The sequence below is a fragment of the Nicotiana tomentosiformis genome, chromosome 1 (assembly GCF_000390325.3).
Source record: "Nicotiana tomentosiformis chromosome 1, ASM39032v3, whole genome shotgun sequence".
NCBI classification, from domain to species: domain Eukaryota; kingdom Viridiplantae; phylum Streptophyta; class Magnoliopsida; order Solanales; family Solanaceae; genus Nicotiana; species Nicotiana tomentosiformis.
The window spans coordinates 36,388,048-36,412,927 of NC_090812.1; the positions used below are offsets into that span (position 1 = coordinate 36,388,048).

Consider the following 24,880-nt stretch of genomic DNA (forward strand, 5'->3'; position numbering starts at 1 on the left):
AAGTGTTCTCCTTTTTATTGTAGTTTCTTTCTCCCGGATTAATTTTCTATTAGATTGTCGTTTTTTACTGAATAAAAATATACGTACTTGAATTCAAGTTTTAAAGGAACAAAATCATAATTGAATAACTTGAATTCAAAATTTTAGTTATTAGGCAATAATTATTTTCCTAATATTTAGGACAAAATTAACTTTGGTTATTCGATATTTCATTATGTAGAAAATCCTAAATATTAGAAAAATATTTAAATGTCTATTTTGTCCAGTATGAAGTCAGATTATAAAGGGTAAAAAAGGCAAACGATATTTCACTAAGGACTTTCGTGCTTTTAATATGTAGTAGTATAGATGGATAGATAGATAAATATAGATAGATATAGATTATTAAATATTAATTGCAATTCTAAGTTTATCCAACATGAAATAAAAAGCAAAAGAATTTGAATTTTGCATTAGGTCTTCATACTTTTGTAATACAGCAAATAGTAATAAACTAAGATAAAAATACTTATAAACAAATTATTGTGGTAAATATATATATATATATATATAGGGTGTTAGCGTAAATATGACGGTGTACATGAGTTTTTTCATAGTCTACTTTAGAATCTATAGACAGAGACAGCCGGTCCAGTCCAACCGGCCCACTTCCGATCCTTTCGGTGAACCCATTTACACACTTCCCTGTACACTCACTCTCTCTCTCTCTCTCTCTCTCTCTCTCTCTGTGTCCCATTCTGTGCTTCTGATCACACCTAACAACCAAAAATTCCCTCTCTCTCTCTCTCTCTCTCTCTCTCTCTCTCACACACACACACAAAAATCCATATATTCATTTTCTAGGGTTCATCGAATTATAATATACATATACATGCACGTTCCTTTCTCTCTGCAATCCTTTGTTTATAGTACTTTTTTTTGTAGAGAGAGAGAGAGAGAGAGAAGTGACACATTGATAGTTTGATACATACATCAGAAGATGAAGAGGATGAGGAGCTTTAACCACCGAAAGTAACGGCACTTTTACGCTATTCAATTCCAAGATTCCTACAAAAAAACCCATTTTAATTTCTACATCCTTTCTTCTTCTTCATCTTCACAAAAAACAGGGCATTCGTTTCTGTCTTATTAAATTCTCTTCTCTTCGTCGCCTTTGCCATTTGAAGCTCCGGTAAGCTCTCTCAATTCCGATTTCCAATACGATGTCGTTCTTTCTTCATTGTTTATATATTATGTATGTGTCATTATCCACGTGGATTCGTGAGCGTGATTAATCATGCTTGCACTTTCCGAGATGAAATCGCCGGTCAACTTTTTCAATTTGTTGAATATCACTAATTTATCGGTATTTAATATTTATTTATTTGTGTGATTCTGGCAATATTTATCAGATTTTACAAGGATACATGCTGTAATAGTTAGTTTTATTGCGCATCTTCTTGTACTTAGGTACTTTTAGGTGAATAAAGATGCGTGCATATTGTAGATTTAAATATTACTCAATGTTTTAGCTACTTTGTTTCATTTGCTTGCAGGAGGTGATATCTGCTACAGTTGGTGTGTTTTCGATTGAATTTTGAGATAAAGAAATAGCCATGAATTTCGAGCTTGTGGAAATTGTACCACGGGAACTCAAGTTCACATGTACGCTTTTCTATGTTCCACTTACTGCTGCTTAATTGTGTCTGATGTATATAAGTTTGGGGAAAAAAATAATGACTTTGAATAATGCTATCATGCTACAACTTAATCAAACTGAAGCTTTCGTATGGACAAGAGACAAATTTAATTATTCTAACAAGAGTTTTTGATAAATGAGGCGGAGGCTTTTGGTTTGATTTATGCATTTATTAAATTTGTTAGTATTGTTATGGTCTAGTGAATTGCTGTATAAATTCTGAGAAGGATGTCATAACTGAACTGATATTTAGTTATATTGGCTTTTTCCTTATAGTTGAACCGAAGAAGCAAAGCTCTTGCACTATTCGTCTAATCAATAAGTCCCAAAATCATGTTGCTTTTAAGGTAAGGTGTTTTTCTTTTCAGCAAAGTACTGTTTTGGAATTGTATTTATTCAGATAGAGGCTGATTAGTATCATTGTGGAGTTTATAACAGGTCAAGACTACTAGTCCAAAGAAATACTGTGTTCGACCCAATACTGGAATTATTAAACCCAGTTCGTCCTGTGATTTTACTGGTAAGAAGAATTCTTCGTGATGGCAGCATAGTTTTGAATGTGATAAAGGTATAGCATATCAATTAAATTTCTTCGACTAGTATTCTTGGCAGAGGTGGACCTACATTGGGGGTTGGGGGTCACGGGACCCCGTTAGTCTCGGCAAAATTCCTATATACATTTAATATATATATTTGTATATACACTGAGGACTCCTAATATATTTTCCTTGGCCCCCTCAAACATAAAAGGCGAATGGATAAACTGGTTTGGTGGATTGCGAAATTTCTTTTGCGTACCCATTTACCTGGGTTTGAAACCCATCCAGCAACTTACCTTTTTGTTCTTTTCTGTTTTTTTTGGTTACTTTTTTTTTTTTTTTTTAAAAATTCAAGGATACTTACTACTCCCATACTAGTCAATTAGTTTATTTTTCTTTTATCTTTTCTGAATTAGTTTATTACTAGTACATAATAGTAAATTTATTTTATTCTTTTTCAATCCCTCCCTCACTCTCTGCTTAGAACTTTTTCTTACTTTAAAAGCTTTATCTCCTATTTATCTGAGAGGAAAATAGAAAGAGGTAAATTAAAGAACCAAGCATGATAAAAAAGTAAATATTGTTCTTACAAGAATGGGAGTGCAGTTGGATCCACACAATGGCTAATAAAGTTTACCTTTTGAAGATTGTAAAATATAAAATAACTTGGACAGTATCCTATGTGATTCTTCCATATGAAAATTCGCAAGCGGCTTACGATTTTCTATGCATCAGCAAGATATACTTTCTCAACTTTAATTTGTGATACCTAAACATTTAACTCATATCTGATTAGCTAGAATTACATTGGGACATTCTATATAAGAATTTACATGTAACATTTTAAATTTTTGCAAAGCTCACATATTAATGCGTCGAGTTCAAGTATGAGCGGATGATATATACATTTTTTTATATTAGTATCAACTTAATGATATTCTGCAAAATTGAATTTGTATTTTGTTGATATGTTATCATAATTATTATGTTTTCAAAGAGTTGTACGTCGAACTTTGTCGCTAGTAATTTGCATATCTAAAAGCGGTGGTGCCCCCGTCGCACTCAAATCCTGGGTCCGCCTATGATTCTTGGTACAAGAAGTAGCTCATTGCATGGCTTTGCTTCGTACACTGTACTGTGGAGATAGGCTTGCACTTCAGCATAGCTAAACCTTTTCAATATGAGCACTTGTCTGGATGAAGGTCTATAATGGTTGTACATTGGATAGCAAAATTGGTAATGTTTTTGATGTTATAAGCTACATTGGTATGTTAGGTAATTTTTGTCTCCTATGTAATTGTGTGCTTTAGTTCGAAGAAGCATGCATTTTTGGAAATAGTCTCTTAAAGCTCCAAGAGATAGTCACTTTCTTGCTCTAGCATGGATTTTGATTTTGAGTGATCATAGGTCTTTCGAGACAACTTGCCGTCATATGATTTTAGGACTACTTTGTTTCCTTTTAACGCTTTCAATCATGGGTATGGGTTAGGTTATGTCTTCATGCTAGTATATTGAAACAATCACCTATTTTTGCATCTTATATTGTTTGTTAACTGATGATGATGCATGAGCATAATTTTTGGAATAGAGTATCCTCTTCGCTCAAGTTTAATTCAACCTGTAACTTGTGATATACCTGCTTTGATCATCTTTAAGACAGACTGTTTCTGCAAGAAGTTTTCTTGTTTAGAAACGATATACAATGTATATATCACTGATACAATGACGTGACAATTCTCCCTAGTAGAGTGAAAAATCTTATTACGATGATCTGCTAACTAGATATACTGTTTCTGTTAGCCATAGTAATAAATTTATCATAGGCACCGCTGTAAGGTCTTTAACACATCTTATTTATGTAGTAACCATGCAGGCACAAAAGGCACCTCCTCCTGATATGGCATGCAAGGACAAGTTCTTAGTTCAAAGCACTGTTGTGGCAGAGGAGACTGTTGAGGAGGATATTACATCAGCCATGGTATATTCTCGATGGATTATTCTATCATTTTAGGTAGCCGTCATTCAAGGCTAAACTAGACGCTGTTGACTTTTGCATTCTGATGCAATTTCTGACTGCTTTGATTGTAGTTTTCCAAAGATGATGGCAAGTATGTTCAAGAAAATAAGATGAGAGTGATCCTTGTCAGTCCATCCAGTTCGCCTGTTTTATCACCAATCAATGGTGTACATATTGATCTTCCAAGTTACAAAGATTCACCGCGAAAAGATGAAGTACGTGGCAACGAAAATATCAGTGGACAGCAAGAAGTAAGTAGTATTGTTCAGAAACCAGAATCTGTTGACCGTGTGGTTTGATATGTAATTCCGTCTAGCTAAATAATAGTAATCTTTTTCAGAGAGATGTCAATGGAGTACACAGCCACAGTGGTGGATTTTTCGAAGATTCGTTCACAAGAGATCAAGTAACCCCCCGTGCAAATCGAAATCCACCGCAAGAAGTAAGTTATTATTCTGAACCAGAACTTAAAGACTGGTTATAGATAAAAAATACCAATGAATATTGGTAGGTTTTATCATATATGTCAATTTGGGGCTTGGTTCTAAAACTGCGGCCAAGCAGGATGCATAACATCCCCTACCAGATGATGGTTGTTAATTAGGTCTACCACAATTGTAGAGGCTCTGAACCATCTGAAATATATAGAAATTAAAAAAAGCAAATATGTCTTAAATTGGTTGTAAACAATATACGAGAAGGCTCCTTACATAGGAGTTTGGTACAAGTTTAGACTGCACATAAATGAAGAAAGTTACTAAATAAGGAAAATTACTTTAATCTTGAGATTCCTAATTTTGACAGAACTATGAAGAATATTCTATATTATTAATCTAAGCACACAGTATGAGTGTAGAATATACTAACCTATAGCTAGATTAATTCTCAGTAATTTCAACAGTTCCAGTTGATTCAGATTGAATTTTCCAATGTTTATTCTATTTGATGAACTTTGAGTTACATTTTCTGGTAATATGTTATATCTATCTACTTTCTCCAGCTGGATGAGAATGTCAAGGAGTTCAAAAAGGAAAATGCCAACATGCAAATGGAAGAAAAGCATGTGCAGTTGGAGACGAGGAAACATGGAGAAGAGATGGAATTAGTCAAGGATGTTGAGAGCATGAAGTACAAAATAAGTGAACTTGAACGGAAATTAAATGAGGTCAGAATTTTTTACCTTTCTTTTTCTTTTACTTTTTTTTGTGTCAATTGTATTTGGAACAACTTTGTTCTGTCATGAACGAAAATTGAGAGTATTTGTGGTTTTTAGCATTTGCCTTGGAAGTAAATATAATTTTTACATTTCAAAAAGAAGCCACTCCTTATCCAAAATAATAAATAAATAAATAAAATAGAAAGAAGCCACTCATTAATGAAGAAGAATCAGTTCGTACCTTACATCAATCAAGCAAGGGGATGTAAGGAACGTACAAAAATATGCTGAGTCACTTCCAACAAATGACTGACTCACAATTTCAGAAAGTTTTCAGCACCAGAGTCTGCTTTTCCTCTAATGGCCTCTAGAACATCAGACTAGGTGCTGTATTCTGCAAAGTTTCCTCTTAATGACAGGATCCCTTTAATTCCTTTGTGATCCACATAAAATAGATTTACCTAGTAACTTTGAAACAGTTCCATAGAAGCTTTTGATTTATTCTTAATTTTTCCATTATCTCTTTTTCCTTTAAGAGGACTTTAATGGCCCAGAACTTCCATTCCATAAAGAGACGTGCCCTGGGGAATCAACTTATGACAGAAAACAGACTCCCTGCAATTATGAAGGGTGGTTTCTTCCTAGCAGAATCTTGATAATCGTCGCTCAGACTTTGTAGAAACACTTTCATCATATTTGATGTCCAGTACATGACGAGGTTCAAAGTATTTCCAGGAGTAAGATCGACCTTATGGAATTTCAAAAGGGATTCAGGCAAAATGAGTTTTTCTTATTAAGTGTGCCTCATTTAAGCATAGGGTTTTGGTTTGTAAAAGTTTTGGATTTATTGGTCAAGTTGGTCCACCTATGAAAAGGTTTATGTTTGATTTGAGGCATTCTCTAGTCATTTTTCTGTTTCAAGGATAAAAGGGTAAAAACTAGAATCTAAATCAACTGCTTGTTAAAGGCCTTTACCGCTGATGATTTTTCTAGTCTTCTGGAGCATTCGATAAGAGTTCCGCAGATGGAATTTTGTTCAAGCATGAGTTGATTTGTTTTAGTGTCTGTAATTGTTAGGGGTAGTGCTGTTTCTCACTCTCTTTTACCCTCTTGCAGGCCAAAGACACCATCTCTAGGCTAACGGAGGAGAGGAAGTTTGCAGCTCAAGAAAGAGAGAGCTTACAGAGAGAATTGGTAATTCCGTTTGTTGCAATATGGGTTATACAATTTTTTGTTAATATTATTAGATTAAGATCATGACATCAGTAGAAGTCCTCAAAATTTTGGGATGCTATCTTAAATAAATCTCTGTTGGGTTAACAATAGCCAGAATGCTGTATAACTTGTCCGAGTTCATGTTAGTTTGGCTTTAGCTCAAGCAAATTGTTCTTGCCTTTGATTGGTCCAATCCATTTAAGTCTTACAAAATGTGCACAGTCGAGTGAGGAAGGGAGAAATTTGTATTTCTGTCACGACACTCCTATGCATGATCTCAATAAGAAGTGTCCCTAGTTAACCCTGTTTTCGTGTTCTTTTTGTGGTGATATGCTTTGCAGGTCATGTTGACAAGTAAAAAAGGCGGAAGAAAAGTCCGGGTTGGATTTCCTTTCCTGTATGTAGTTACTGTAGCCTTTATTAGCATGGTGTTCGGTTACCTTTTGCATTACTGATCGAAGCATTTAATACGCTGCTATGACTGGAAGGCTACTGTGTCTATATCTTGGTAGACAGTTTTTCCTTCATAAAGCCCTATCTGCTCTATCTAAAGTTGGGGATCAGATATGTTGTTGTACTGACTAGTAATGGAGTATATCTAGTGTTGTAAATGCTGTTTTGGATGGAATAAAATATAATAATCTTCCCCTCGCTCCAGTGGCGGACCCAGGATTTTGTGCAAGCGGGTTCAATCTTAGAAGTACGTAACTTTAGTCGTAAAATAGTAGTTGTCAAGTGGGTTCAAATAAAATATTTATACAAAATTTACACAGCTTTAATCCAAATTTATACATATACACAGTATTATTTTTTGGTGAATCGGGTTCAGTTGAACCCGCTAGCCACCACGTGGGTCCGCCACTGCCTCGCTCTATGTCTTCACGCATAGCATGAGCCTGCACCATCGCTGCAGTTGTTTGGGGATGTAGGCAGCTACACCATCCCAGCAGTTTTTTTCTGAGAGACCTGACAGTGCTGATTTTGGAATATCCTTTTGCTGATAGTGCTGATTTTGTTGGTGGATTTTGTGAGAATGCGTTTACATTTATATGCAAAGAAGATTTGGTTGTGCATGTGATAGACTGATAGTAGTGGAGGGTCGACATTGGACGTACGGGAGGTTTTTAGCGATTACTTATGAATACCAATGGGAAAAAAAACAATGTTTGCATTTTCTTTTTCTTTCATTTGGTGAAACATACTTACCAGGAAAGATCAGAAAGGCTTTTCTATCATGGAAATATTTTCTTGATAAGCATTTTTTTCCCCATTGCAGCACTTATATGTTTGTACTCGCAGTGATTAGTGTGTGCAAATTCAATAAGAGAGATCCGAGAGTTGGTGAATTTCATCTTCCTTTAATTTATTCTACTCACTTTCTCCTCTCTAGCACTACTTTACTATAATGCCACCTCGGAGTGAATCCACACTTGATGCCGTTTACCCCTTAAATGATTTTGTCATATTGATTATCCTCTTCTTCTTCTAACAAACCACAAACCTCGTCCGTAAAATCCTTCCACAAAAAAATAAAGGATCGATTCTTATAGGTAAAAAGAGTGCAGTCGGGCAGCTGTAGAAGAAGCTGAGACTAATTGGTTTCAGTGTTGATGATAATATTGATTAAACAGTACACTTTAGCTTATGAAACTCTTAAATGAGGTGGTTACACAGATCAATGTACGTTAACTCTCGATTAACTCACTCACGTATGTACTATGTAAGCGATTATTCCCTAAACATACTCCTAATTTGCTTCTCCTATTCTGTTATGAGAATTTTTTTATTAGGATAACTTTTTAAAAATAATATCGTATCTGACCAGTCCTATTTTCTATTTATCAATTAAACATTTGTTACAAAAGATTTTGTTACGTCTCATGTTCATTGTTTTATTACATTAGATGGAACAAATCCTTAATTTTTAGATTTACTCAGATGAGTTGGTCAAAAAAAATTAAATTTGCCACTGAATCTATTATTAATTAATTCATATTAAAATATTATTTAGTAAAAGATACAAGTTTATTCAATATAGTATTAGTTTACCCAGTTATAATTAGTTAATTAATATATTTTAACAAAAAAAGTTTTTAATGAATACCTAGAAAAATTTCACAATCTTGAAACTAGAAAATAATATCCAAACATGTCTTTAGATGAGTTAGTCCCCCAATTCAAACACACATTAGAAGATGAAATTTTACCAGCCGAATAAACACTGAAAATTTTGTAGATTCAGAGTCCTAGTCTCTTTCTCAGGATAAAACTAGGGAATTGAAATCAACGTAGAGGTTAAACTACATACCGCACCTCTAACATAGAGAGATTGTAACCCACACAAATTTCACATGCAAATACAAAGCTAACCAAGCTCTCCCTGCCATACTACTCACAAATTACTGCTTTCCGACAATTATTTCTTTCTGAAGTTCATAAAATGTTTACAAATTTGGAATGTAATACCACCATGAAACACCAGAAATCTATACATAAGGAAGAACAGACAGGAAATAATTCAGCAGTCAAAATTTACAACATGCTTGAACAAACGTATCACCATCTACCAAAGCATTTTCAGGATTAACTTACAAACGCGCTCACCATGGTCAGCTAGAATTTCACCTTTGCTAACCTTCCACCCCAAAAGAGCGGACTTTGATGCATATATAGTTTGCTAAAGCAGTGTAAGCAACAGCAGTATCAAACGCAGAGGACCTGGTTGAAGCTCATAATGCTGTCAGCAATCTGGACAACACTAAGTTTTAAGATCCAGCAGAGGTCCCTTGGCCCACACTTTTAACTTACAATATAATTTTTTTCGTGCACATCATCATGGTTCCTGTTCCGTTGGAGAACCAGGGGCAACAGGTGTAAAACCCCGACCACCAAACACTGGGCGCATGAATGAATCATCAAACTTGCGCCAGTATCTATGCACCTTATGGGTTGGCGCGGAAAGTAGCATCCTCAAACTAGGTGGGTGCGGAAGTTCTTGACCATTTAAATCGACTTCAGAACCCTCTTGACTGCCTAGGAGTGGAGCTGTAAGAGATTTTGGACTATTTGCATCTGATGACACTGTACTTAACTGCCTCTGTGGGGGCAACAGGAGACTTATAAGAGGTTTTGTCATTAAACCAAATACCTGGAAAAGAAAAAAAACAAGTTTACCATTTTGAATTTCATGCATGAATGGACAGTTGAATAATTATGTATGAGCAGGTTCTAGCAGGAAAGAATGTCAAGGCAGAGGCAGGAGGTATATACCACTGTGCTGAAAAGAACAATGGTAATGGTGCTGGTAATCATTATTGCGTTGTCTTGCAATTGAGTGTGTCCCAAACGAGTGAACTGCGTGATTAAATGATAAATGATTCATGACATAAAAGAATATGAGGATGTGAAAATAAGGAACATGAAGTGTGCATATGAGGGCTGATATTCCCACAAGAGTCAGCATAATGGCTTAGCAATTTTACCTTATTATATGCCAGAGCCATGGACACTGCACCTCTCATCAAACCAGCCCACCATATTATCACCTACAAAACAAAGTTAGCAATCCATATCCATATGAAATGGATAATAAGAGAGAATTTGATGAAGCCACTGCTTACTTGCTGCCTAAAGGTTATTTTTTCCTCAGAGGATTTCTTCATCAAGTTGGATAAGAATGATAATGGAAAAACAAAGGCAGCTCTCCCCAGCAAGATTAGTCCCATCAGTATCGAACTTACTGCAACAGATAATCCAGGACTGCAAGAAATAACAGAAGCACCAGATAAAGACTGCTGACTGTTTGACAATAAGTCAAAAAGGGAGGAACATTAACACTGTAAGAGAAAATACTAATATCTATCCTACCCTCGTTCAGCATACCTATCACTAACAAATTTCCACTTCTCGATATCCAAGGCATCCATACCGACATAGAGGAAGAGGAAAGTCTCAGCAAGAAATGACAAAGTTGCAAAAGCGTGCCTACAGAAACATAGAATGATAACATTAACTCGAATTATGCGGACAAAAATGTCACTTCTTAAGCACAGGTAATAGCTTATTATTGTGGCACGTGATAATATATAAATGATTGTTTGCATAAGCTTCATAAATGAGTTTGTCTGTTTGTAAAAGCTAATCAGACAGCTTATTGCTTTTAGTATTTGTAAGGCTTCTGTGGTATGACCTTCAGAATAGGTTGCAGGTTGCAGATGAAATATATTTATTCCATGTTGTAATAAGAAGTGCAAAAAACTCTGCCCAGGCAGAATAAATTTGAAAACCTCACGGCAGAAAAAAAGGAAAATACCTTGTAGTGACTCTTGAACTCTCAGTCACATTGTGCCAAGTGTAATGGGACATTACAATACCACAGAAAAATACAGTGAGAATCCCACTCAAATAGAATAGCTGCAAAGGATGAATGATTTAGTAACTAATACCAGAAACATGTATATTGGATACAAGTGCCAATGAGCTAAAACTAAGATCTTACTTCAGCCAACATGTATGATAAGTAAGCCATGAGCATCATAAGTGCAACCTCGCGATCTGTGGAGTGCCTGGAGACGGTAAAAGTAACTAGTCATTACTATTATTGCAATAAGAAAAGGAAAAAAAGTAAGGAAATATGGGCCAAGAAGTTTTTTATCCCAATAAGTTAGAGAGGAACTAAGCAAATTTTCACTAAATAAGAAACTCTAATGAAACATGTTATATGATCCAGTTTACAGTTTTATAAGAACCAGAAACGATGTGCTGCCATAAACCCTTAATTGAGGCATTACCTGCCAAAATACAGCTTCTTGATAATGTAAGCACTAAGAAGACCAGTCTGCAGTAAGAATAAGATGTCAACTAGAGGGGTAAAGCCTGAGTAGAAGTCAATATCAAAGATTAAAATAAAGCATCATGGACACATCATTTTTCCCACACGCGCACACAAAGAGAGTGAAGCTTACTGCTGCTCCCAGTAAAGTGCTAGCAAGGAACAGATATAAGAAGTTGCCAATGAAATGAAGGGCAATACTGGGATTCACACTCGAAAGGTCAAAGTTTTGAATAGCATTGAAAAGCACCACCGATGTAGCATCATTTACAACTCCTTCTCCAAATACAAGACTGTAAAGGAGGGGTGTCTCATCCTGATGTAGGACCTGCAGCAGCAAAAACTTGTACTTCAGGGCATTCTATTGGGTCATTAGCATATGTTGAGGTCACTGCATCTGTACCTGCAACGTGCAGACGGAGTCTGTGGCAGCAAATATTGCTCCAATTGCTAACAAAATCAAGAGAGAAAGAATAAGAGCAGTCAAAGGTAGAAACAGAAGCAACCAGCAACAGAATAAACAGAACAATGATTCGAGTAATACCGAGATAATCCCCAATATCTAGAAATCCAATGTCCAACTTCTTGAAGAATTTAATGGCACCTTCACACATGACATAGAGAAAATATCAGAAAATAATAATTATCGAAGCTTGAGAGAAACTAACACATACTACAGTATCAAAATTCTATTCAAAGATTACAATATAACAGGGATGATTTCATTACCAAAAACAAGGATACAGTAGCGTGTCTGCGGCAAAAACTCTATGTGAATGTACTAAAATGCTTAGAACTGCAGATATCAAACACATTTACCCTAGTCACACTCATTATGAATAGAGCAGCTTTGCAACATTGCTTGATGGAAAGAAGGTAAGCAAATTCGAGACATCTTGAAATCACCTTCTTCTCCCTTACCATCAGAACATCTGGAGTATAAATGTTTATTCACCATCACTTTCAAGCACATGGACAAGACATCATGCATGCTATGTAGGCGGCTTGATATGTGGAAAAGTATATGAAAATCAATTATGCAAAAATTTCCACTTGAAGAACAAGCACATTGACAAACATGTTTTAGAGAAAAAAGACACTACAAATCATTAAACTCATTACAATTTCATCCCTCATCAGGTCATGACTCGTAGGGAAGACCTTGGGAAATAAGAAGAGATTAGGTACAACATGGAGAGAGCATCTCAAAGCAGATTGAAAAAACATAAATTTTGGCTTGGGAGTAATTTTTACTCTTGAAACTAAGTACATTTAGTATTTATTATGATAAAACCACAAGAAGCATCAACCTATTGACAAGGTACCAATCAAACATACATGGAGTCCTCCTTTTTCACTGAAGTAGATAGAGAATTTAAGCAAATAAAAGTTAAACTAGAAGGCAACTAACCAAGATAAAACAGTTGCAGAATAATTCTCTAGCAGAGGACCTATCTAACCAATAAACAAAATGAGCTTTTGCAATAACGTTGAAGCATGTGATAGAAACAATGTTTCGAATAGTACCTAATGATATAATGGCACATGAGATCAGTGTACCAATGGCTCCGAACAGCATTATAGTAATGAAGTTTACGAAAAATTGCTTCTTTTTTACCTGAAATCTGTAAGAGAGAAGAGTTACATTATGTAATGATCAAATTTTTTGGATCAATTCTCGCACCATATAGGCACATCAAAGATCAATAACAGAGATATGGAACAAGATGAAATTGTCCTCCTGATTATTCTTATTTACGTATTAACCAGAAGCTGCAAGTATAACCTACAGATTGGACACTGCAGACACGATCCCTGGATATGCAAAATGAAAGGACAAGAGGATTATCTTGTCTCAGCTATGGGCTTTTGCCCCTTATCTTTACTTATTTTTAAAAATGACATAGAATAAATCTTTTCATGTCACGATCAAAGACTTATCAGCACCGGACAGGGTAGTCCTTGCTACAAAATAATGGAAACTTCTTAGGTACAGCACTCCTGGCTTCATTAAGTATAATCAAACGAGACCATAGCTTAGTGGATAAAGACCCGAGGATATGCATACTACCCAGAAAATCAACAAGCTCCTATATGATTTCCAGGAACTGCTTCGATGTTTCAAATTGCAAATGTTCTTGGTTCCATTATTCAACCATCTTCACCCAATGAAGCAGTGTTCAACTTCCTCACCATTCAAGTAATGCTTAAGGTTCCATTATTGCTAATAATCTGGCTCCATATTAGTATTGGTTTACACTGCATTGCCATTGTTTATATCTTTACTCTGATAACTTAGCTGGCCTAAATGGTATCCTTCCTTATTGTTTATAGACGAAGATAGCCATTTGGGTAGATATCTCATCAGATCATACTGCATAACAGTGAGACAACACAAATATTTTTGATGACTCCTTGTCAGTAGACAAATGACATCCAGAAGGCAAACTTAAATAAGTGAGAAAATATATGAAGTAGAAAGCTCTTGAAAAACCATCTTCGGAACATCCAATGAAGCACCCAAAAAAACAGTAAAAGAGAAGATAATGACATTTTTACCCTGCATTAAATATGATTGGAGGAAGTAGATATATGAAAAAGAGATCTTCACTGAAGACCAGAAGATGTGAGCTCTTTCCCCCACTTATGAGCAAGATAACAACTCCTACACCCAAGCCCTGCAATTATCAAACATGAAAATAACTGTAAGCATTATAAGCAAATCAGAGAATGTAAGAAAAATAAATGACAAGCTGACAAACTGCCAATTTGAATCACATTTCTGAGCCCCATTCAAAGAATTGAAACAAAAGAAATGAAAGAAAAAGGCTTGAAGGGAAGATAACAAAAGACAGAAAAAAGAAAAAACACATTCAAAGGCGAGACGGGCAATGGCGGAGGCAGAATCTCCGCGAAGGGGGTTCAAAAAAATCAAATTGTAGCTAGCGGGAATTGAACCTATAAGCTTTCAAAGATTTTGAACCCCCCTAACCACGAAGTTACACTTTTGGGTTGTGTCAAGGGGGTTCAAAACTTAATATATAGAGGTAAAAAACATATTTTGCCTTATATATACAGTGTAATTTTTCGGCGAAGCGAACCCCCTTCCGCCCTCGGGTACTTCAACTTTTGATATTTTTTCACCATCTGCATTACGTGTCTTCCCATGAAAACCCCTAAGTAGAACAAAAGGAGTTACACTCACAATTATGAGGGCGGTAATGGATTCATTTATCCAGCGGTTCTCCTCCAGCAGATGACCAATGACAATGCAAGCGCAAAGGAGTGCCACAAAGAGGTTGATGGATACAACAGAACCATGATCTGAAGTACCAAGAGAGCCCAGTTTTGGAAACATAGAAGCCAGCTCAGACGCCATCTTTGTGCCACTTTCTACTAGTTATTACAACCACTCCAGTTCACCAAGATGCTTCAACATAGCCAGGTTTCATCAAAATTTGCTCCCTTCATGTACTTACTCTGTCCTAGATAAAAACAAAAACTTATGCATATTACTGTATGCAATGAAATAGAATGTCCCACATAAATCAAAATCTAATTAGTCAAGCAAAACATTATGACTTTGAACAAAGGGAGCAAAAGAGAATAATTATTATTAACCAGACAAATATAATTATAACATTCTCCATTTCTAACTAAATCTCACCCATGCAATCCAAAGGCTTCCACAAAAAATCAATTAAATCAATCAATCAGTTATGTCTCGGTCCCGAACTAGTTAGGTGATGGGGTCCATCTCATTCAAAAGCCAAAGTAATAGGTATGTGCCTAAGGAAAATATTTGACTGAGAATTTCTTTGGTTTGGCAGCCAACTTTGTTGAATTTCTTTGGTTTGGTAGCCAACTTTGTTGAATTGTCAACATTGAAAAAAAAGAATGAGAAGTCTTGTGCAAATTGTCAAATATAGTAGGCTTTAGAGAGTGAGGCTTCGGCTATAAAAGGAGAGTTTCAGCTCTCAATTCTACACACCAACAAAGAGAGAAAGAAATAGTGATGTTTCACAGACAGGGTATAAGAAAATAGTCTGTGAGAAAAATAGAGAGTGAGCGATATTGTAGTGAGGTGGAATATCAAAAGAGGGTTATTTCTTTTGAGTGTTGTAGTGGTCTTTGGAGTATTTTACTCGGACCTACAAAGTGTAAAATTCCTTGCTATAGTGATATCAGTTGCTCGTCTCGGGGCCGTGATTTTTTTGCCTTATTCAAAAAAGTTTTCCATGTAAAAATCTCGGTGTCGTCACTCTTTTATTCTTGTTAATTGCTGTATCTCGGTGCTACGTTATTATTCCGCTTTTATTACTGTGAATATTATTTCTGTAGGGGATTTATTCCCAGCAACTGATATCAGAGCACAAGTTCTGCTCGTTCACAAAAATACTATTCACTGTCGGTAGTATTATACTTGGTGAAAAACAAAAATGTCTGGAGTAAAGTACGAGGTAGCAAAATTTAACGGAGATAGCGGTTTCTCAACATGGCAAAGAAGGATGGGGGATCTGCTCATCCAACAAGGTTTACACAAAGTACTAGATGTTGTTGCCAAAAAGCCTAATACCATGAAAGCTGAGGATTTGGCTGACTTGGATGAAAAGGCTGCTAGTGCAATCAGGTTGCACTTATCAGATGATGTGGTAAATAACATCATTGATGAAGACACCGCATGTGGCATTTGGACAAGGTTGGAAAGCCTATACATGTTCAAAACGATGACAAATAAATTATACCTGAAGAAGCAGCTACACGTCCTACACATGGGTAAAGGTATGAATTTTTTGTCACCTTTAAATGTGTTTAACGGACTAATCACACAACTCGACAATCTCGGAGTGAAAATCGAAGAAGAAGATAAAGCAATCTTGCTATTGAACTCATTTCCATCTTCATACGATAATTTGGCAACAACCATCCTGCACGGTAAGACTACCATTGAGTTGAAAGATCTCACATCGGCTCTTCTACTCAATGAGAAGATGAGAAAGAAGCCTGAAAATCAAGAACATGCTGTCATCATAGAAGGCAGAGGCAGGAGTTATCAAAGGAGTTCGAGCAACTATGGTAGATCCGGAGCTCGTGGGAAGTCTAAGAACCAATCCAAAATAAAAGCCAGAAATTGCTACAATTGTGATCAACCATGTCACTTCAAAGGAGATTGCCCAAATCCAAGGAAGGGAAAAGGTGAAAGCAGTGGCAAGAAGAATGATGACAATACAACCGCCTTGGTGCAAAACAATAATAATGTTGTCCTCTTTATAAATGAGGAAAAGGAATGCATGCACCTGTCAGGTCCAGAGTCGGAATGGGTGGTTGATACAACATCTTACCATGCCACACCGGTAAGAGGTCTTTTTTGTAGATATGTAGCCGGTGATTTCGGCACTGTGAGAATGGGTAACACAAGTTACTCAAAGATTGCAGGGATCGGTGACATTTGTATCAAGACAAATGTCGGATGCACATTGGTTCTAAAGGACGTGCGACATATACATGATTTGCGGATGAACTTGATCTCGGGAATTGCTTTAGACCGAGATGGATACGAGAACTATTTTGCAAATCAAAAGCGGAGACTCACCAAGGGATCATTGGTGATTGCAAAGGGAGTTAGCTCGTGGCACGTTACACAAGACAAATGCAAAAATATGCCAAGGTGAATTGAACACAGCACAAGATGAAATTTTTGCAGATTTGTGGCACAAAAGAATGGGTCATATGAGCGAGAAGGGATTGTAGATTCTTGCCAAGAAATCACTCATTTCTTATGCCAAGGGTACAACGGTAAAACCTTGTGACTTCTGTTTATTTGGTAAGTAGCATAAAGTCTCATTTCAGACATCGTCTGAAAGAAAATTAAATATGGGTTTATATTTTGAAAACCAAAGATCAGGTGCTTCATGTTTTCAAGAAGTTTCATGCTCTGGTGGAAAGGGAGACAGACCAAAAGCTAAAGTGTCTCCGAAGTGACAATGGAGGTGAGTACACTTCAAGGGAATTTGAAGAGTACTGTTCAAGCCATGGGATCAGACATGAAAAGACAGTTCCTGCAACCCCACAACACAATGGCGTAGCCGAAAGGATGAACTGCACCATTGTGGAGAAGGTGAGAAGCATGATCAGAATGGCTAAACTGCCTAAGTCATTCTGGGCAGTTTAGACATCATGTTACCTGATCAATAGGAGTCCATCAGTTTTGTTGGCCTTTGACATCCCAAAGAGTGTTTGGACCAACAAGGAGGTGTCCTACTCGCATCTGAAGGTGTTCGGTTGCAGAGTATTTTCACATGTACCAAAGGAGCAGAGAACAAAGTCGGATGATAAATTTGTTCCCTGCATATTCATCGGATATGGATATGAAGAGTTCGGATACAGATTGTGGGATCCTGTAAAGAAGAAGGTCATCAGAAGCAGAGATGTGGTCTTCCGAGAAAGTGAAGTTGGAACTGCTGATGATATGCCAGAGAAAGCAAAGAATGGTATAATTCCTAACCTTGTTACTATTCCTTCTACTTCTAACAATCCCACACGTGCAGAAAGTAGGACCGACGAGGTTGCCAAGCAGGGGGAGCAACCTGATGAGGTTATTGAGCAGGGGGATCAACTTGATGATGATGTCGAGCAAGTGAAGCACCCCATTCAGGGAGAAGAACAACCTCAACCTCTGAGGAGATAAGAAAGGCCAAGGGTAGAGTCGGTACCCTGCCACAGAGTATGTCCTCATCACTAATGGAGGGGGGGGTGGGGCAGAAAGTCTAAAAGAGGTGTTGTCCCATACAGAAAAAAACCAGTGGATGGAAGCCATGCAAGAAGAGATGGAATCTCTGCAGAAAAATGGCACGCACAAGCTGGTTGAACTTCCAAAGGGTAAAAGACCACTCAAATGTAAGTGGGTCTTTAAACTCAAGAAAGATGAAAATGGCAAGCTGGTCAGATACAAAGCTCGATTGGTGATTAAAGGCTTCGAACAGAAAAAAGGTATTGATTTTGACAAAATTTTCTCACCTGTTGTCAAAATGACTTCTATTCGAACAATTTTGAGCTTAGCAGCTAGCCTAGATCTTTAAGTGGAGCAGTTGGATGTGAAAACTGCATTTCTTCATGGAGATTTGGAAGAGGAGATTTATATGGAGCAGCCAGAAGGATTTGAAGTAGCTGAAAAGAAACACATGGTGTGCAAATTGAATAAGAGTCTTTATGGATTGAAGAAGGAACCAAGGCAGTGGTACAAGAAGTTTGACTCATTCATGAAAAGTCAAACTTACACAAAGACATATTCTGATCCATGTGTATACTTCAAAAGATTTTCTGAGAATAACTTTATTATATTGCTGTTGTACGTGGATGACATGTTAATTGTAGGAAAAGAAAAGGGGTTGATCGCAAAGTTGAAGGGAGATTTGTCCAAGTCATTTGATATGAAGGACTTGGGCCCAACACAACAAATTCTAGGTATGAAGATAGTTCGAGAGCGAACAAGCAGAAAGTTGTGGCTGTCTCAGGAAAAGTACATTGAAGGTGTACTGAAACGCTTTAACATGAAGAATGCTAAGCTAGTCAGCACACCTCTTGCTACTATCTAAAGTTGAGCAAGAAGATGTGCCCTACAACAGTGGAGGAGAAAGGGAACATGGCTAGAGTTCCTTATTCTTCAGCAGTCGGAAGCTTGATGTATGCAATGGTATGCACCAGACCTGATATTGCTCATGCAGTTGGTGTTGTTAGCAGATTCCTTGAAAATCCTAGAAAGGAACATTGGCAAGCAGTCAAGTGGATACTCAGGTACCTAAGAGGTACTGTAGGAGATTGCTTGTGTTTTGGAGGATCTGATCCAATCTTGAAGGGCTACATGGATGCTGATATGGCCGGTGATACTGATAATAGAAAATCCGCTACTGGATATCTATTTACTTTTTCAGGGGGAGCCATATCATGTCAGTCTAAACTGCAGAAGTGTGTTGCACTTTCAACAACTGAAGCAGAGTACATTGCCGCTACAAAAGCTGGCAAGGAGATGGTATGGCTCAAGCGGTTTCTTCAAGAGCTAGAATTGCATCAAAAGGAGTATGTCGTCTATTGTGACAGTCAAAGTGCAATAGACTTGAGCAAGAACTCCATGTACCATGCAAGAACAAAGCATATAGATGCGAGATATCATTGGATTCATGAGCAGGTGGAGAACGAATCTTTACAGGTCAAAAAGATTCACACGAGTGAAAATCCTGCTGATATGTTGACCAAGGTGGTACCAAGAGACAAGTTCGAGTTATGCAAAGAACTTGTCAGCATGCACTCAAACTAGAAGACAGTGTTACCTCCTTTAGATGAATGAGACTGGAGGGGTAGATTGATGGGATTCATCTCATTCAAAAGCCAAAGTAATATGCATGTGCCTAAAGAAAATATTTGGAGCCAACTTTGTTGAATTTCTTTGGTTTGGTAGCAAACTTTGTTGAATTGTCAACATTGAAGAAAAAGAATAAAAAGTGTGTGCAAATTGTCAAATATAGTAGGCTTTAGAGAGTAAGACTTCGGCTATAAATGGAGAGCTCCAGCTCTCATTTCTACACACCAACAAAGAGAGAAAGAAAGAGTGAGGTTTCACAGACAGGGTATAAGAAAATAGTCTGTGAGAAAGATAGAGAGTGAACGATATTGTAGTGACGTGGGAATATCAAAAGAGGGTTATTTCTTTTGAGTGTTGTAGTGGTCTTTGGAGTATTTTACTCGGACCTACAAAGTGTAAAATTCCCTGCTATAATGATATCAGTTGCTCGTCTCGGGGCCGTGGTTTTTTCCCTTATTCAAAAGGGTTTCCACGTAAAAATCTTGGTGTCGTTGTCACTCTTTTATTCTTGTTAATTACCGTATCTCGGTGCTACGTTATTATTCCGCTTTTATTACTGTGAATATTATTTCGGGTTTATTCCCAACATTAGGGTCCTCTTTTACTTAATTTAGGCTAATTATTTCAATATTAAATAATTTCTTAAGACAATAGAGATGTTTCCAACTCTTATGCTTATACCTACACATATTCTAATAGGACTCCTGGGAAACATCAAACTTAATGTGTATGGAATAACACCAACTAAGCCATGATTCCAATTAGTTGATCTTAAGCCTAAAAAACTTTCATAAAAAAGTAAGCAACTTCCATTAAAAACCAGTAAATGGAAAAACAAAATCTTCGTGTTTCAGAAAATTTTCTGCAGCTTTCATCAAACAGAAATCAAGACCATTTCTATGACATTATAGATTCTTACCAATGCAAAGAGAAAAGCTTCCAGTGCCTTCCACCTATAATTACAAAGAGAGAATTTTTTTTGAAAAAGCTTCTGTTAGAGACAAATTTAACGAAGAAAAAAGTCTTTTCTGAAAGGTCTGCGCAGTTCAATCTAACGAACTGAAATGCAAAAACAAATAGAGATAACATTTTCATATTTTCCATAATTTTCTACTGTTTGTATCCTTTTTTGTTTTTGGATTTTCTATGTCAAATTAGCAAGTAATGATCACCTCTCTTCCAATTTCAAATTCTCACCGAGAATCTTTCATTTATGGAAAATCCTGTGTAATTCTCTCTAACTTTAGTTTTATCAAAAATTTCTCCGCAGCAATGATAAGCAAAAAGAACAAAGAAAAACCTAATATCACGCGAGAGGGAGAGAAAACAAAGACAAAACTATATGAAAATGTTCATGTTCCTAAAAATTCACCGCCGCTTGTTTCCATTTGTTTTCTGAACTTTCTTTGTCAAACACGAAAAAGTTATATCATTTTCCACTCAATTACAAGACTTCAAAACGATTTACAGACAAAAGGCAATAAGAATAATGGGGAAAAAAAATGCAATATTCAGGGTTTTGGAAGTTAAGATACTCACGAATGCAATTGCATGCAGAAAGGCCAGAAACAGAGCAGACAAAAGCTTAGAATCCTGAAAACTTTCTGAAGCCAGAAAATTCTCCAACATAAAACCGCGAAATAAAGACTAAATGTCTCTGCTTTGAATTTTTGTTGCGAAAGAAAAATGGAAAAAAAAACAGAGCAAAGAGAAAGAGAGAGAGAGAGAGAGAGAGAGAGAGAATGGTTACAGGAGAAGCGTGAAATTTCTAGAAAGAGAAATAGAAAAATCCGGGAATAACGTGACTTCCTCTTTTTCTTTTTCTTTTTCTCTCTATATATACGGCGTATATAATATTAGGTATTTCTCTTTTGTAATCAAATGCGTCAAACTTTTAGGTTGAATGGCCTTTTAGGCGGGCACTTGAGATGATTTAATTCATAGGTACTCATAGTATTAAAAAAGATTTATCATTCAGTAAATATTTAAATATAATCTAATAAAACTAATATAAATTTTGATTCCAAAAATTAAGCTCAAGAAATATTACTCCGAAATAAGTTTGTGGTCCAAAATATTTAGATCCATAAGACCGCAACTTAAAAGATTCTTTGGTTCAAATCATTTATGAATTTATTTTATTGGCCTAGGCCCCTTAAGATGCTACTTCATCCTTAAATTCAAGCTCATGTCACTTGTTAAATGACACATTGGGTGTCTATTCAAATATAACATCAAATGATATTATGCCATATGTAAACTGTAAGGGGTCATTTGGTCTCTGGGATGGAATAGACAGGGTTGGGATATTCTATGACATTGGGTAGGCGTTTGGACTTAAAAATAATTTTTGAAAAAAAATAATATTTGGAGTTAAGTTGAAAAATGATATTTGGAATTTAAAATTATCACTTGAAAAAATATTGCAGTTTTGTGAGTGGAAAAAAATTTTTTCTGAAAATTTTGAAAATGTAATCAAAATCACTTTTTGATTTTTTAAAACCTAATTTTAAAAAAAATTCAAAAACTTGCAAAGTTTATGGACAAACATATTTTTTTAAAAAAATTTATGTGATAACTAATTCTACTATTTTAGTACAAAATAGTTTGCGGGACTAATTAATTATTTCTGTATGTGATAACTAATTAATACTTTATCGGGGATTGTTTTCTCTTATTCACCAACCAAACAAACAATAAGAGGTGTCTCGTGTCATGTCAAAGTAAATGATTAAATCAATGAAAAAAGTATTCAAGTGACGTGTTCTAACTTCTAGTTAACCAGTTGTCGTTTTGTCACGGGTCTAATTCGTTTGGTTGACAATCCAAGGGAGGTAAACAAATTAAGGAACTCATTTGTTTTTTATTTTTTTAACATTAAGACGTATGAATCTGAATGCACGTCTGAATATTAAAATATGATATGTAGATTTGAACACTAAATAATTAAGATTGTTTATTTTTCAATATCTGAATACATATAATATATTTATATTTCAACATAAAAAATATACATTTAAAAAAAAGTGATTAAATACTGTATCAATTAGTGAAAATATTAACTTGAACAAAAAAGTTATTATTTGAGATAAATTAAAATATTATAAGATATAAATCAATATTTTATGTTTGATCCAATTGTTAAACTATTTGAACTATAAATGAAAATTATATATCAATAACAACAATTGTAGTAACGAAATGTAACCAAAACAAAAATATTGAACGTAAATTTATCTTCTAATCAAACTTATCCAACAAATTAAAATAATAAACTCAAAACTAGTTATAATTTAAATGCACAAATATTAGAATATTTGAAGAACTAATTGATAATCAGATCAAGTTGTAACATTCAAAAACTGGAAAAAATAATACTTTAAATAACTAAAAATTAAAAACTCTCAAGTATTTCCTCTTCTTTGTACTAGTTTGAGTGCGAGTTGCTCGCGCATATCATTCATCATCTGAGAATCTTCAACTGTCCAGCTAGGTCCATCAGTTTTACCCAATACTTCTTCATGTTGTTGTTCTTCGTCAAATATTACTTGAGGCAAATCAAACTGATTAAACAAATCATCATTGATGCGCTCCTTTTTGATAAAATTATTAACCACAAAACATGCAATAACAACATCTCTTTGGATATCAACAGGATATGGAGGCATCTTATCCAATATCGGGAATCTTGCTTTCAAAACTCCATAAGCACGCTCGATGACATTTCTAATTTGTGTATGCGTATGATTAAATTTTTCCTCCTTAGTTATAGCACGCCTGCGATGATAATCTCCTAACCAATATCGAATATTACGATATGGTGCTAGAAATCCTCGAGTGTTAGGATATGTCACATCACATATATAGTATTTGTCTGACATTAAGAAAAAAGAGTTACGTGATCATATTGAAAAGTTAAAATATTATTTCAATTGCTTAAGTTGTATCACTTACTAGCTGGGGGAATAGAAAGCCATTTTATGGATTGGATATAATTTTTGTTAGAACACGTGCATCATGTGCTACCCCTTCCCATCCAGCATTAACATAAGTAAAGACCATATATACATACAAAGTTTTGCTTTAGTGAAAAGAAGAATTGAAGCCTAAAAATTTAATACAGACAATATATATGTAAAGATTCCACCACTCCTCATCAAACAAAATTCCAACAAACCCAAACAGAACGAAGCCAAGGACAACAATGCTTTTCTTTGTATTGGGATTTACCCATCCCATCCATACCCATAATTTTTATTAATACATCCTTCTATTTTTGCCACAAGTCAAACGTATTTTAAAAGGGGTATTTTTAAACCCTAAACTCGAAACTGAAATTTACCATTAGAAAAGTAGAAACAAGATGGAGAATTCCAAGTAGAATTTTAAAAATCTTACCAAGAAAAAGATTCGGCGGCTGCTTGATCGTTGAAGAGAGAGACACGTGAAGGATGAAAGTTGTTTTGGGTTTAGAAGAAATAGCCTGATTTCAAGAGAGAGAAAAGGAGCACTGAAAAAAAGAGGCGTGTATTTTCTGTATTTTTAGCCTCTGAACGAAATTAAGACTCAATTAAAGGTCTAACCGAAACAGACCCAATTAGACCTATTCAGATTTTTTAAAAATAAAAAAACAAATACACTTAATGGGCTGAGATTTGATTGATACAGATTCAGACCCTCATTAAGTGCAAACAAATGAGGCCTAAGTGGACCAATTTGTCTAAAACACAACTATCTTCTTTAAGTTATCAAGAAGATATAATAAATAGTTGCGAAAAATAAAGTGTTGATATTGTATATTGTGTATTGGTAAAATCGAGTCCAACGAGCACCCCGGTTTCTCGATGAGGCAAACGGAGCAGGGACGTGACTGTGAGGAATCAGAATCAAAATCAGGAGCCTCTTGTATTAGGGCCCGAGCAAAACACCTATTTTCGGAGCCATCGGGACCACGTCCCCTAGGTCTGGTTCGGGCCCCAAGACTTCGAAGAACATTACCAAACGATCGCACAAGATAACAAAGAGCCGTGATATCCGTGCCCAATCGGATATCACGATGTGAATCTCGACCCGTATCAGCAGAAA

The 24,880-nt window shown here is 35.8% G+C and overlaps 2 protein-coding genes and 1 long non-coding RNA gene across 9 annotated transcripts; 1 reads left to right on the forward strand and 2 right to left on the reverse strand.

Moving 5' to 3' along the window:
• Positions 1-728: 728 nt before the first annotated feature.
• On the forward strand, positions 729-7,262 carry LOC104119645 (vesicle-associated protein 2-2). 2 transcript variants are annotated; one of them, XM_070181269.1, is made up of 11 exons: positions 730-1,011; positions 1,110-1,171; positions 1,536-1,644; positions 1,955-2,025; positions 2,117-2,198; positions 4,080-4,195; positions 4,306-4,485; positions 4,575-4,676; positions 5,235-5,399; positions 6,507-6,584; positions 6,947-7,262. In XM_070181269.1, the coding sequence occupies exons 3-11, from the start codon at positions 1,596-1,598 to the stop codon at positions 7,058-7,060; spliced, it is 957 nt and encodes a 318-aa protein (XP_070037370.1). In that variant the 5' UTR covers positions 730-1,011; positions 1,110-1,171; positions 1,536-1,595; the 3' UTR covers positions 7,061-7,262. The 2 variants fall into 2 exon arrangements, with proteins under 2 accessions (XP_033508286.1, XP_070037370.1); XM_033652395.2 differs by having other exon boundaries at positions 729-1,171.
• Positions 7,263-9,011: 1,749 nt separating this feature from the next.
• Positions 9,012-21,594, reverse strand: LOC104119644 (sodium/hydrogen exchanger 1-like). 6 transcript variants are annotated; one of them, XM_018778834.3, is made up of 16 exons: positions 21,335-21,594; positions 20,715-20,748; positions 14,642-14,916; positions 13,996-14,114; positions 12,964-13,061; positions 11,981-12,040; positions 11,840-11,886; positions 11,570-11,764; positions 11,396-11,442; positions 11,104-11,170; positions 10,918-11,018; positions 10,473-10,589; positions 10,226-10,364; positions 10,088-10,150; positions 9,876-9,959; positions 9,012-9,753 (listed from the first exon to the last, which is right to left on the reverse strand). In XM_018778834.3, the coding sequence occupies exons 3-16, from the start codon at positions 14,813-14,815 to the stop codon at positions 9,439-9,441; spliced, it is 1,626 nt and encodes a 541-aa protein (XP_018634350.1). In that variant the 5' UTR covers positions 14,816-14,916; positions 20,715-20,748; positions 21,335-21,594; the 3' UTR covers positions 9,012-9,438. The 6 variants fall into 6 exon arrangements, with proteins under 6 accessions (XP_018634350.1, XP_018634349.1, XP_009629497.1 ...); XM_018778833.3 differs by having other exon boundaries at positions 14,642-14,921; XM_009631202.4 differs by having other exon boundaries at positions 10,488-10,589; positions 14,642-14,921; positions 21,335-21,592.
• A 1,469-nt stretch (positions 21,595-23,063) lies between these two features.
• Positions 23,064-24,489, reverse strand: LOC104119643 (uncharacterized). Its single transcript, XR_011414139.1, has 2 exons — positions 23,750-24,489; positions 23,064-23,669 (listed from the first exon to the last, which is right to left on the reverse strand). It is a non-coding gene; the product is annotated as an uncharacterized lncRNA (long non-coding RNA).
• Positions 24,490-24,880: the final 391 nt, after the last annotated feature.

What these genes read in the sequence shown, in the direction of transcription:
- LOC104119644 (XM_018778836.3), bottom strand. Translation starts at nt 14,815, where the DNA reads ATGGCGTCTGAGCTGGCTTCTATGTTTCCAAAACTGGGCTCTCTTGGT. An exon ending in GCACTTTACTGGGAGCAGCA is followed by an intron (nt 11,443 to 11,569) that starts GTAAGCTTCACT and finishes TTCTTACTGCAG; the next exon opens with ACTGGTCTTCTTAGTGCTTA. An exon ending in TTGTTCTTTTCAGCACAGTG is followed by an intron (nt 9,754 to 9,875) that starts GTATATACCTCC and finishes TTTCTTTTCCAG; the next exon opens with GTATTTGGTTTAATGACAAA.
- LOC104119645 (XM_033652395.2), top strand. Translation starts at nt 1,596, where the DNA reads ATGAATTTCGAGCTTGTGGAAATTGTACCACGGGAACTCAAGTTCACA. An exon ending in AGGATATTACATCAGCCATG is followed by an intron (nt 4,196 to 4,305) that starts GTATATTCTCGA and finishes CTTTGATTGTAG; the next exon opens with TTTTCCAAAGATGATGGCAA. An exon ending in AGAGCTTACAGAGAGAATTG is followed by an intron (nt 6,585 to 6,946) that starts GTAATTCCGTTT and finishes TATGCTTTGCAG; the next exon opens with GTCATGTTGACAAGTAAAAA.